The sequence below is a fragment of the Puma concolor genome, chromosome D1, assembly GCF_028749965.1.
Source record: "Puma concolor isolate L17-30 chromosome D1, mPumCon1.1.hap2, whole genome shotgun sequence".
Classification (NCBI taxonomy): Eukaryota; Metazoa; Chordata; class Mammalia; order Carnivora; family Felidae; genus Puma; species Puma concolor.
In genome coordinates, this window is record NC_141676.1 from 59,228,997 (window position 1) to 59,242,588 (window position 13,592).

The following is a 13,592-nucleotide window of genomic DNA, read 5'->3' on the forward strand; positions in this document are numbered from 1 at the left end:
GAAAGGGAAGTTATAAATACATTCAGGGAGAGCCTAGGCTGCCTTTCCAGCTGTGGGCAGGAGGCCATGGAGTTCCAGGGAAGAGAGTCCAGAATCAGGGCCCACGTGGGTGGGGCCTCTAGCATTCTCATCCCTGTCACCATCCTCCTGCCACCAGGAGGCAGGGTGGCACCAGCTTTGGGGGTTCAAACCCTAGCTCTTTCACTTATCACTCCACTTGGGCAAATGACTTCACGGTCTCTTTGCCTCTGTCTCCCCTGAGGGAATGGGGAGCACCAGTAAAAGCACCAGCAACAGTGGCTGCAGTGAAAGTCTAGCGAGATACTCTAGGTGAGAGTATTTTGCAAGCTGAAGGGCTGTGAGGAAGTTTTCTATTGCCATCACCACCATAGCCACAGAGAGGCCACTCCCCTGGATGTCTTCTCTTCTAAGGTTTTTCACCTTGGAAGGCTGGAGGCAGAAGCACTGGCTGTGGAAACCTCCCTGAGGGTATGGCCAGGCTGTTCAATGCTCACAGACCAAGGTCTGTGTAGAGAACTAGGATATGATTCTGACCTTGTCCATTTTCTTCCTGGAAGAGTCAGAAGGAACACTTGGGGCCGGGGGGGTGGCGGTTGGCAGTGGTCCTTGAAGGGTGAGTGCTAATCCTGCAACAAAGGGAGGAAGGACATTTGTCCAGGGGGGCACTGCACATGTACAAGTACCAAGACGTAAGTGTGTCTGGTAAGCTCTGGGCAGGGGACCATTGCAGGTGGGGAGGCTGGTAAGGTAGGTTGTAGGTACGAAATGACAAACATCAATTTTAGGCTAAAAAATAAACTTTGCTCTGAGGAGCAAGGCTGGGTGCCATGAGATTGGGGTTTAGAGATGACTCTGGGAGAATGGGGGGAATGAATTAGAACAGAGAAACTGGAATCACAGAAGAGCAAAGGGACTGCAAGAGTCTGGAGGAATTAGGAGTGGAGTCAGCTAAGGTGGTTGGGGAGAAGGAGACAAGAATATGAGGGCAGAGACTTGCTGTGGGGAGGGAGTCAGGGATGGGCCTGACTCCAATGAGACTGGGCGCTTAACAGGGGCCTGGCAGGCGCAAGTCTCCAAGCCAATGATGAGCTCTTGCTGAGCTGGAGGTACCTGGGTGACCCCCAGAAACAGGTGGACATCAGGAGGAACAGAATCTAGGAATCTGCTGGAATTTAAGCCCTTTCTGCTGTGAAAGGGAAACCTGAGATTTGAGGAGGAAAGTGACACACCCAAACTCATTCAGATGGTCATCAGTAGAATAGGCCTGGACCCCTGTCAAAGGTGCTTAACTCAGTACTCAACTCTATTCAACCCCACGGCTTAAGGACAGGTAGACAGATGACTGAGTCCTCAAACTAGCTCTCTGACATAGTTAAGTGCCATGATTCAGGACACAAAATCTGGAGTCAGACTGTATAGGTTAAATACTGGTTCTGCCTCTTAGCAGCTGTGGGCGAGTCTCTAATGTCTCGGTGCCTCAGATTCCTCATCTGTAAAGTGGGGGTTATAATGGGTGATTGGGAACATTAGCTGAGTCAATGCATGTAAAGAACTTAGAACAGTGTTTGGCATGTAATGAATACCAGCCATATTTATTATATCAGTTGTATAGTTGGGGAAACTGAGGCTTAGAAAAATGAAGTAGCCACCCAGGGCCACATAGCTAGCTGTGGGCAGAGCTCAGGCCTACGTGGCTCCAAAGACTGGATTGGTTTGCTTATGCTGAACTTCCTTCCCTTGTGGCTATTTCTGGAAGACGGTTGATGTTTTTAACTCAAGAGACAGGAGTCCCCAGCCTAAGGACCCTCGAGGAAGAGATTCTGTGGTCCTGGGCTCTGATTCTGGGCCCTGCTCAGATTTGGTAGAGAGATTCACCCCGCCCTTGCCAGAGACCCGGTCTGCTCTATTTGGGACATCTCAGGCCTGGTCTCTCCCTTCTTCCAGTAAGACTCATGTGTGTTTCACCCAGAGGACAAAAAGAAGGGCAGGCCTTTAAATAAGTACAGCACCACTTTGCTAGTGAGAGTGTTCTAGGCATGAGTGCCAGAACAGTCAGAGTGAGCAAATCTAGGAAGAGTGTATGCCGAGTGGGAGAAGTAGGTGTGTTTGGGGTGGAACGTGAGAAGGAGAGAATTGAACAAAATGCAAACTGACAATGCTCCAAATAAACAGCACTGATGGAACCAGCTAGCCTGTTCCAGCTGCTCCTGAGAGTTAGAACAGAGGCAAGTTGGGAGTCCTGCCCTGGCCCAGACTGGGCCCTAATGCCAGACAGAATTCTATTTGCCCCAGCAATTCTCACCGGAGCATCTGCGGAGGGCCAGCCTGGCAGAGATCAGCTGCCTGTGCTGCTCTGCTTCCTGTCTTCCCTATCTGCAGGCTTACAACCCCATCAGGGAGGAAGTGACTCATCTTCCTAGATGAAGCATGCGGCATGCTTCCCTGGCAGCTGGCGTAAACTCTGCCCGAGTCACAGAAATGAATCCTGGGGAGTAATGGGCCCTTGGGTTTCTGTAGATAACCCATGCGGTGCTGCTGCATGTACTTTCCAGAGCAGTTGCCTCAAGAGGATAAAATAACAAGTAATGTTGACTGAGTACCTATTACCCACCTACCAGGCCCTGTGCAAAGACATCCCCTTATTAGTCCCATCCTACAGATGAGAAAACAGAGGCATAAAGTCACACAAGGATAGGGAGTTTCAGTCTGGGGAGATGAAAAAGTTGTGGAGACGGGTAGTGGTGGTGGCTGCCCCAAAATGTGAACGTACTTAATGCCACTGGATTGTACACTTACAGTGGTAACAATGGTAAATCTTACGCTATGTGTATTTTACCATGATACAAAACAACTTACAAACAAGCAAAGAATTAAGTAACACAGCTACCAAGTAGAGAAGCTAGGAGTCACACCCTGAAGTCCTGCCCCAAGGCCTTGTTCTTGACCATTTGCCATTTTGTCTCATCTGCAAGTAGAGATACTGACCTGGCCGAAGACTACAGAGAGACTGGGGCACTGGCCATCAGGCTGGGAAAGATGGGTTTATCCTGAGGGCCGCTGGGGAGAGCAGGGCAGGGCAGGGTTTTAAGCAGGGAGGGATAGCATTAGATTTAAGGATTGGAAAGATCCCTCAGGCTTTTAGGAGGAGGGGCTGGAGGTGGGGAGGAAGCTAGGGCAGGGCCCAGCCAAGAGCTGTTGGTGGTCTGAACTAGGGTGGGGACAGAGGAATGGGACGAAGTGGGCCAGTTTGAAAGACTTGTGAAGCAAAATAGAAAGTTGTGGAGGGGAGGGAGAGAGGCAGAAGCAAGCTGTGACTGCTCTCACTGGGCTCCTCCTGGCCTGCCCACTTCAGCCTCCTCTGACAGCCGTCCTTCCACTCCCTTTCCCTGACTGGAGTCTCTGGGAGGAAAAGCTCAGGGCGCAGCCTCCTCTCTGGTCCCCAGGGGGCAGTGTTGCAAAGCCTTCTGAGAGTTGGCCCTTGCTTCAAACTACCTGCAGTGGGGGGCAGATGCTGGCTCCCCTCTGTCTCTCCTCCCAGCCTTGGCTGCACCCTTCCCCCACGTCCTTTTTTCCAGGAGCCAAATTATTAATAACCGTAATCCCTCATGCCCCACACTTGACACTTTACAAAAACAGTGATACATCGATAAACTCACGTGGTTCTTCCCCAAAGACAAGAGTGGGGAGTGAGACCCTTCTTTTTATCCCTCCACCACCATTTTATACTAAGGAAACTGGGGACAGGCAGGAAATGGGATCTGACCAATGGAAGTGTGTTAGTGGCAGAACCAGGGCTAGGAGCCACGGGCCAGCCAGTGCCTGGTCTAGAGCCTGTGAGAGGGCACCACCCCACAGCGCCCATAGCTGCTCACAATGGTCACCCAGCCTGCCTGCCTGCACCCCAATTTTGCCCTGCAGTTCCCTCCCACCTCAGGGGGCCTTCTCGGTGATTTATTCCCATGGGGTTTGTCAGTCAGGTCAGACTGACCTGGCACGCACCTGCCATGATTTACTTCCTCCTCATCCTCTGTTTCCAGAATTACAAGAGTCATCCCATTACCATCGTCACCATATTAATAATGGCTCTCGTCTGCTCAGCTCTTAGAACTTAGCAAGTGCTAATCCATCCATTAGCTCATCTGAGCCTTATGACAGCCCTGGTCACCCAGCCAGGTCTTGGGAGAGTTTATAGTCTGCTGGGATAGGGAGGCTATGCATGTACCAAGTTGAAGAGAGGGTGAGATGGTTGGGTTTATTGCAGATTTGCCTGGAGGTTTCCTGTTATCTCAGATAAGGAAACTGAGTCTTTGAAATCTTCTTACTGGGTCAGTTTTGAACTATCTGATGGCCAAGCTCATGCTCTTTCTGGGGCTTGGGGCTGCCACTTTCAGGGAGGGATGCAGAGTTTCTAGCATAGTATTCTCGCCAGGCTGAAGGGGGAACCTGGTGGGAGGTGGATGCAATTGGACCCAGGGAAGGTTGTTGTTGGGGCAAAAAGTCTTCCCGGGGAGGAACCTCCAGGGTGGTGTAAGCTGTAAAGAGCCCACAGCATGGGCTGTGCAAAGCTGGCTGTGCTGAGCCAGGGCCGGTGGGGCTGCATGGCCAGAGACCAAGTACCCACCTGTCTGTAGGCCTATCCTTCTCCTCAGATGATTGGGGAATTTCCTATGTTCTGATCTAAGAGCTGTGCCAACAAAGAGGGATAAGATCCTGAACTGTTGGCAGGAAGGGGTCTGTTTCTCATCCACCAGAAAGAGAAACTGAGGCCTAAGGAGAGTGAGTGACTTCCTTGTCATCTCACCAGGCCTCAGTCTCCCAGTCTGAAAAAGGAAAGGGATAGATTAAATGAGGTCCCAGTTTCTTCCCACTCTGACCTTCTAAGCACCATGCGTCCATCCTTGCCGTCCTTGGCTCTGATCCCAGCCCAGGCTGTATATTTGACTTGTAACTCTGGGCAAATCACATGGACTCTCTGAGTGTCAGGGTCTTCGTGGTGAGATAAGTATGACACAGCCTTCCTTGGGCAGATTAAATGAGCCATGCATGGGAGCATGTCTGTGTAGCTTGGGTTTTGACTCCAGGCAGCGTCCAGGGGCAGGAAAGGCTGAGACTCTGACTGAGGTCCTCACTTGTCTGCCCAGCCAAGGGCTCATTTATAGACATCCGCTCCCTGGCTGCCAGGCCAGAAGGGAAGTGGGAGCAGAGGTGCTGAAATAGCAGTTTGGAGCCTTTTTCAGGAAGGAGGCACTGGCTATCCTTCCCCTTCCCACCCCTGCCCCCCATCTTCTGGACATTCTCACACTGATATTAATAACAGTCCCAAAGGGGGATGGTTGGATGTCACGATCTCCATTTAACATAGGAGAAGACTGAGACCCAGAAAGGGGAAAGGACTTGCTGCAAGTCCCATAGCTAATTAGTGACAGAGCTGGGACTGGAACTGGAGTCTCCAGTCGAGGACTCAGGACTATTCCCTTACACCCAAAGTCAGATAGTTATATAAAATGAAGTGTGCTCTATTTTTCTGGGTTTGCAAACCTCCAACATGGGTTGGCTTAAAGAAGGGAAAGGCCTGGGTTCTGCAAACAGCCCAGGGTTTGTGAAACAGCATCAGGCTTGGCATGAGACATAGGACTGTGCACACATCATGGGGCCCCAGAAGCCTCAGAGCTCTGCAAACTGTGCTGGGCTATGCCAACAGCATGGGACTCTAAAAAAGGCAACAAGTTTTGCAAACTGTGGGAATCCACAGATGGTGTTGCCATCTACACACACCATGGGGCTCTGTAAAATGCACAGGGCTCAGCAAACCCCATGGCTGGCAAGTAGTAAAGCTGGGGTGCCAACCAGGTTGGCTGAACAAGCTGGGACCACCCACAATGGGGCCTCACTGCAGGATTAGCCCAAGAGCCATCTGAAGACCTGTTAGCCTACCTCTGAGAAGCTCCTGGGTACCTGACCCTTGCTCCAATTCCAAACTGAGTTCAGGAATATTCTTGGACCAGACTGCGTCAGCCTGTGCAGGCTGAAGTGATGAATGAAGAACACTCATGTCTGAGGTTCCTGTATGTTCCATGCCTTGTGGGGTGTTGTGTGTTGTACATTGTCTCACTCAAAGATTGATGACATGAATGTAGCCTGCCAAGCTGGTCCCAGCATATTCCCAGACCAATCCATGTATAGAAGTTTTTCAAACCTCTGAAACCAACATGGAGGCACCTGAGCTTCCAGAAAGTCTAAAGGGACCTTCTCTTTCTTAACTATGCACCTGCAGTTTGGAATCTGAAGGTGGCACCTCTGCTGGTCTCTGTGAGGACTCACAGCGCTTTCAGTCTGAAGGATTTAGAGAAATAGACCCAATTGGTTTTCTCAAGCAGGAGCCTCAAGCTGAACGGGGCCTGGTCTTTATATCAATCTGAGTCAACTATTGACCTTTCCCAGTATAGTGGTCATGCATTCACATTTCTGGTTTCTTAAAGACTCAGTCATGCCACAAGTACCTATTGAGCGCCACTCTGTGTCAGGATGCACATTGATTATTTCAAATACTCCCCACTTCCCACTAGCTCCTTCATATAGCCCCCAGAGCCAAGTGGGACTGATGTCTATTTCTCTATCATTGCACCCTAAAACTTGGATTCCAAACCTCCATCCCCATTTCATGCCAAGACCCTATTCCTGGAATTGGCTCAAGTTCACTTCTGTATCTTGGATTTGGGGAAACCCAGAGGTCTTCCTCAGAAAATGCTGCCTGGGTAGAGGAAAAAGCCTATTTCAATGCATGGCCCCACCACCTACTAGCTGGGTGGTATCTGGGCAGTTGCTGAGACTCAATGCCTCATCTGTAAAATGGGAGAATAAATGCTTGGCCTATGAGGTCAATAGGAGGACCTAATGGGGTCTCATGTGTGAGAATGCTGAACTAGCTGGAAAAGGCAAACAGGTATGTTTTCTCTTGCTGTCCTGTTCTGAGCCCTGGCTTCCTTCTCTGAGCTCCAGACCTTCAGGTCTTTTTTTTTTTCTCACTCACTGAACTTGCACAGCCCCTACAAGTGAGGGGCCAGCTGTCCCTTCTTTATGGATGAGGGAAATGACACTCAGAGAGGTGCAGAAACCTGCCTGAGGCCACACGGCCAGTGAATGACAGGACTGAGAAAGAGGCCCAGGTCTGTCTGGCTCCAAGGTCTCCATCTTCAGCCTTCAGTCCAGAAAACTCTGGAAATGTCATGTTTACCCTTCTGCTCCCCAACCCCCTCCACCAAGATGCCTGTACTTTATGGAGCTGCTACCATGAGTTCCCCAAGGTGGGCTAGCCATTGTGATTCCTGGTGAATGGACTTCCTCTTGGCTCTGGATCCTCAGAGCTCAGAGAGGAGATGGGGGTTTGGTGAGAGGGGATGAGATCTTGCGGGAGACAGGGATTCCAGGAAGGGGGCCAGTGGGGGAGAACAAGGGCTCTAGATGGGGCTCATGGAGGGTGACAAAATTTCTGTGAGGGAGGGACAAGAGCTTGGTCAGGGACAGACTGAGAATGGGAGTATAAGAAGAGACTGGAGAATCGGGACTGAATGATCCCAGGGCATGGGGATCATTGAAATTCCCTCTCCCTGCCATCTCTCTCCTGCTAACAGAGGAAGTGAAAATATCCAGGGGAATGCTGAGGCATGAGGCTGAGGGGAGGCGACAGAGCAGCCTCCTCCCATCAGTAGGGCTGGATCTAAACAAACCCAGCCTCCCACAGAACTCTGGCCCTGGGCTGTCCCAGCCAGGAATCAGAGGAATTCAGAGAGACAGAGACAGAAGGAACAAGTGGCTGCATGAGGCAGGCACTTGGAGAGTGGGGTCAAGTTTTGCAGGAATTCCTAACCCATCTTGGAAGAGGTGGCTGCGGTCCAGTGTGGCCCAGGCGGCATCAGCCTGGTGCCTGGAGTCTCCACATTAGCGCCTCCCTTCTAGAAGTGGCTCGCGACTGCTGTCTCCGGGGGCCTCCCGATAAGGTCTCACTCCCTCTCTCCTGCTCAGCTCCACTCTTGAAATTGAAATACGGGCTGGAATTCACTGCACCCCAAAAATCATGGGACCCAGGATAGGTAAGTCTAGATGACGTAAGGAAGGGGCATTGGGAGGGAGTCTGGGGGCTATGTTCCCAGTGTGGAGGGTGAGGAGGTTGTAGAGCCAAAATGGGTAAACTGGGGTGAAGTCGGGTGGGATGGGGGGCTTGGCGTTCCCCATGCAGAGCCAGACATAAGGAGATATAGTGAAAGTGTATTGAATGAATGAGTGAATAACCAAAGGGGCAGGAAGGGATACTGTTTGCTCAGCTGGAGGCAGGGAACCCAGCCTATGCTCCCTGATGACACAAGGATGTTGAAAGGGCGGTGCAAATTCAGGCCACTGAGCCCCTCACCGAGCTGAGCCCTGTTCTCCCTCTGAAGTAAGCAGAGATACAGACAAAGCAGAGAAAAACACAGATAAAAGTGTAGTCAGAGACAGAGCAAGTCCAGAGATATGCAGTCAGACAAAGGCTGGGACAGAAGGGCGACAGGACAGAGGAGAAGACAAAGACCAGCAGGTGTCTGCAGGAGCATGCAGGGAAAGGGAGGGAGGTCAGCCCCAGAGAGCTGGCTGCAGAAGAGACAGGGAGAAATGAAGAGAAGCAGAGATCATGTGGGAGAGAGAACCAGAGACAGAGACAGGAGAGAGACAGGAGACCTGCCACGAAGAATCTGAAAGATCAGCAGAGAAGAGAAACAGGTTCAGAGAGGGACCTGCAGAGCCAAGCCTGGAGTGTGACTGAAGCACCACGTGGAGACGGTGGCGGTTCTGTGAACAGAGCACCCAGTTGAGCATTTCTTGGGCAGGCAAAGGAGGAGGAGGAAACAAAGGGTTCTTCAGACGGGGTGGCCCTCCGGGCTGGCTGCCCTGTGGTGATCACTTCTGGCCTCTTTCTAGCTGTCTGTCCTCCTCCAGCTGTGTTAGCCTCACCCCCACTCAGGCAAGACTGAACTTGCTCCCTGTCTCGTGCACGCGACAGTAAGGGCTTTGTGGGCAAGCTGACGCACCTGGGGACCATGGCATGGCAGGAAGGGTGGGATGGATGCTTCCTCTAGGGACCTCACAGGAGAGATGACAGTGAGATCAGAGTTGGACGGATTGGTTTGGAGATGGGTCACTGACAAACCAAATTCCCCCTCAGCCTTGGCTCATGGCAGGATGGGAGGGTTGGTGATCTTATAGGTATGGGAAGAAACTAGAGACTTTGGCTGTACTGCGCTTGCCCCCTGCCCCACTGTTATTCTGACCCCTGCAGGGCTCAGTTCTGGAATATTCTCTAGCTGCCCCCACATCCCACACATACAGTAGAGGCTGACCCCAGCATCTACCCACTGGGCCACCAAAAGTCTTGCTTCCCGAGCTCTAACTTAAGCTGAGAGGCTAGTCTTCCTCCATGCTCTCTTTCTGGTCTGAGGGCACTCTGAGGGATGTGGGAATTCAGGTGGGGCTGGGTACAAAGCCTGGATCCTGGGAAAAGAGCAGGGACCAGCTTTCCTGAGGGAGGGAGGCAGCTCTACCAGCCAGGGGCTGACACACAAAGAGCAGTCAGGGTCAGATCTGGCTCTTGGCCTAGCCCCACCACCAACTCACCACATGTCCTTAGGCAACATGCAGAGCTTCCCCATCTGTGGGGGAGGAGTTGGAGAAAATGATCTTCCAAGGCCATTCCCATTTTGTGGTTTCAGAGAAGCCACTTTCCTACTTCTGCCCCTTTGCTCAGCTTTTACCTCCACCAGGAAGGTATTTGTCCATTTTTCTTCACCCATTCTGGTGAAATTTGCTATTTTCCTCCTTCAAATTTGCCAACTCTCCAAATGCCAACTCCTCCAGGAAGCCTTCCAGACCAATTCTCCCAGCTGGAAGTAACCTTTCTCATATATGCTGTTTCACTTTTCTTTTTTGAGGTTCATCTTTTCTTGTTCCTAATATTGTTTCTGTTGCTTTTGAACCCCCCTGGGTTCAAAGTGAGCCAATCTAGGGCAGACAGGTAGGGCAAGGGAAAGAACCAGCAGTCCTGGGTTAAAATTTGAACTCTGTATCACTGGCTTTATGAGAATGAAGTGATAATCTCTCAACCTTTCTGATAGTTGAGGAAACAGATGCTCAGAGAGGGCAAGTGACTCACCCAAGGTCACCCACCAAAGGAGCAGCAGAGTGGGGGCCAGAACCCAGGTTGTCTTGATGCCAAAGCTCTTTCCTTTCTCTGCCATTACCCTCAGGGCTCCCACCTCCCTTCCACAGACCCCACACTAGTGAGACTCCACCCACTTGGGCATTTCTCCACTGGTTCCAGACAAAGCAAACTATTCTCTGTGCTAGTGACTGGGGAGTAGGCAGGGTTGGGGATGATTATTTCATCCCAGGCTAGGCCTTGCCTACTGGGCCAGATCTCAGGTAGCTGTGAACCAGATGTCAAACTAGCCTAGAGCCTACAATTGGGTGCCAAGCATTCAATGCCCAGTCTGCTTTCTGAGACCCACTGTCTCTGTGCAGTAGATGGAGGGGGTTGGCCAAGGTGGTCGTTTGGTCTCTTCCTGTACTGAGAAGCTCAATCTTCTGTGTCTGCAAGGAGCAGTGCAGCAAGGGCCTCTCTGTAGGGGAAGAGATCTCCCCATCAGTGTTAAGGGAGCCTGGCTATTTCCAGGGTGCCAAATTGAACTTCAGCTGTACCCTGGGGATCAAGAAGAAGTAAAGACATAAACTTGGTTCCAGCCACCCCTCATTTGCTACAGCCCAGAGCCCTAAGCACTAATGCTGGAAACAATGGAGAACAATGTCAGTCCCACCAGACTGGGGGCTCCCTGGAGGTGGGGCCACATTTGATTCCCTTCTTGAGGGCCCAGATCTGAGCACAGGCTGGGCAGAGGCGGGGCATTGGGAAAGTCACGGTACATAGACTGTCCTCCTTCACTCCATGCCTCCCCCCATGACATTCCTTCCTTCCCTCCAACCTGTTGTGAAAGCCTACTCTCCTTGAGGACAGGAGACTCATGATATGGAGTGAGGTTGGGTATGATAGGGCTCCAAGGAGTAAATGCAAGCATGGAGAAATGAGCTGGGACTCACGGTTAGGGGACCGAGCATGGCCAAAGTCAGTGGCTACCTGTCTCTGAGCCTCATGCTCAGTGTTTTAAGCTGAAGGAGACTGACCTGAATTCCCTGTGGGCTCAAGGCTCGCCCTCCCCCCAGGCCCTCCTCATTATTTTTAAGGTCATCTTGGGTTCAGATAGGATAGCCAGGGCCAGAACTGGAAACAGAAAGTCCCAGCACAGAGTGCCTGACCCAGCTTGGAAACCACCAGAAAGTGCTTGGCCTCCTCCCCCACCCTGCACGGATCTCCTTCAAGAAGCAACAGCTGGAAGGCTTGCAGTAGCTGGACATCAAGCATGCTATTGTCCTCCCAACAGACCACCCAAAGTCCTGCTAGCAGGAATTTCCCAAAGATGGCAGCCAAGCCCTTCGTGGCTTTGACTCTTCCTCCTCCAGGAGCCCACCAGGCCATGCTGGGAACTGGAGCACTAAGGGGGCCCACTCCACCCCCACCCTAACCTGGGCCCCTCCTCTCCAGGCCCTGGCCTTCCCTTCGCCCTCACCCAGCTTAGCTGAATTCAACAACCATGTTTTGAAGCTGAGCCAGGTCTTGAAAGATAAGAAGTGGTTTGCTGGGGAGGAAGGACACTCCAGGCTGAGGGTACAGTACGTGCAAAGGCTGAGGGGTGAAAAGAACAGGATGAATTTGGGGAAGGGCAAGCATCTACGGGGCCAGAGAATAATGTTCGCTAGGGGTGGGTAGATGAAGCGGGAACAGTTCCTGGGGGCCTTGCCCTCTTGAGGCTGAGGTATCTGTACTCACATGTTGCGGATGGGGTGGGAAAGGAGGAGGGGGCTAACTGTTGTTGAGGACTGCAGTGTACCCGGCACAGCATTTTCCTTCAGTCCTACAAATACGCCACGAGACGGGCACTCTTCTCTCGCTTCCAGAGAAGGAAAATGAGGCTTACAGGGGTTACATAAACTGCCCTAGGTCACATAGCTACAATGTAGCAAAGCAAATATTTGAATCCAAAGTCTTCTGACCCAGAGGGTTTCAGCAGGCACTTGACATGATCCCTCGGGACACAGGACGGGACAAGCTCTGCCCTAGGGAGTTCACTGCTTAATCAGGGGGACATAAGTAGTGCAGGAGACTGACCAGCCCTGTGGCCCAGAGCAAGGGCTTAGGGAATTGGCCCAGGAAGGGGTTTTATGGAAGGAAAGACAGCTGGTATGGGCTGTAGGAGCTAGGCAAGGAGGACCAGCAAGCCGAGGGAATACAAAGCAAGGAGGTAAGAAGGGCTCGACGCAGGGGTTGGCCACACTGGCCTCCTTCTACCCCAGCACTTCCAGAGAGAGCTGTCTGCCATTGTTATGAGGGACAGATTGCCCAATACTTGCCGCGGGAGATATTTCCCTTCCCAGGCTTGGGCTGTGGGGGCTGTGTGTGCATTAGTGCTGGAGGCTGGTGGATTTTCCAAAAACATCTTGGCGCCTTTGGAACACTGTCCCCTCCCCTGACCTTGGCATCTGACCACAGTTCCAGGGCGGGTTTCTCTTTCGCTCTGTTCTCTTCAGATGGGGCACATGGCAGAGGCGTCTCACTCTTACTGGGCAAGTTGCCCACTTGTGGTTTCTGTTACCTTCTCTCCACTCATGTCTCCAGACAGCCAGAGATCTGGCTCCAGCCCATATCCCCTCATGGGCTCTCCTGGAGCCCGTGGCCTCCTAGGCATTTCTCCCTTGGTGCCCCCTGGCCACCCCAAGCTCACCATGGCCAAGGCTGAGCTCACCACTCAGTACCACCCTATAATCCTGGCCTTCAATGTTGGCATGTCCAGATGCAGAGCTGTGCCTGTCCCCACTCCACCCCTGCCCCCAGGATTTCTCAGCCTCCTGCAACCCCCATAGCTGATTTTCCAAGAAGCCCTGCCCATCCTACTTCCCACTGTGGTACCTTGGCTTGTTACTCTCCATTCCCACTGCCACTACCTGACCCAGGCCCCAGAGTCCCTTGCTGCTCTGGACCCCACCCCTGCCTTTGCCCTAATCCCTGCCCACCACCTGACTTCTCCACTTTCCCCGCAGAGACATGGAGGTCTTCCCAGGAGGCCAAATCGGACCTCATCCTTGGGCTCAGAACAAAGCCCAGCCCTACAGTCTGGCATTCAAGGCTTGTCAAGTCTGGCTCCTCCAAGCGCTCTAGTCTCACCCCCTCAACCTTGGCACCGGGGCTCCAGCTTTGTCAGACTGTTTGTTCCCTGAGCATTCTTTGTGCTTTGATACTTCTGCCCTTTTCTCTGATGTTTCTTCCTTTAGGAAGCTTTCCAGAAACTTGCAGTCTAGGCTGGGGCCTCTGCTCTGTTTCTGTAGGCTTGAAACTCCTTGTATCACATCAGTGAGCACATTTCACTGTGATTCTGTGTTAGATGTCTGCCTCCCTCCCCCCACCCCATACATACACTGGGAGCTCCCTGAGGACA

The 13,592-nt window shown here is 52.1% G+C and overlaps 1 protein-coding gene across 8 annotated transcripts in view; it reads left to right on the forward strand.

Moving 5' to 3' along the window:
- The first annotated feature begins 7,776 nt into the window (after nucleotides 1–7,776).
- The window catches only part of SLCO2B1 (solute carrier organic anion transporter family member 2B1), a 63,066-nt gene continuing 57,250 nt past the window's right edge, over nucleotides 7,777–13,592 (forward strand). For 5 of the 8 annotated variants that reach the window (XM_086678327.1, XM_086678324.1, XM_086678325.1 and 2 more), the window contains exon 1: nucleotides 7,777–8,111. In XM_086678327.1, coding sequence (XP_086534453.1) covers nucleotides 8,096–8,111 — 16 coding nt within the window. In that variant the 5' untranslated portion in view covers nucleotides 7,777–8,095. Of the gene's footprint in view, nucleotides 8,112–12,091; nucleotides 12,402–13,592 lie in introns of those variants that run through there. The other 3 variants (XM_086678321.1, XM_086678326.1, XM_086678323.1) reach the window with 3 other exon arrangements.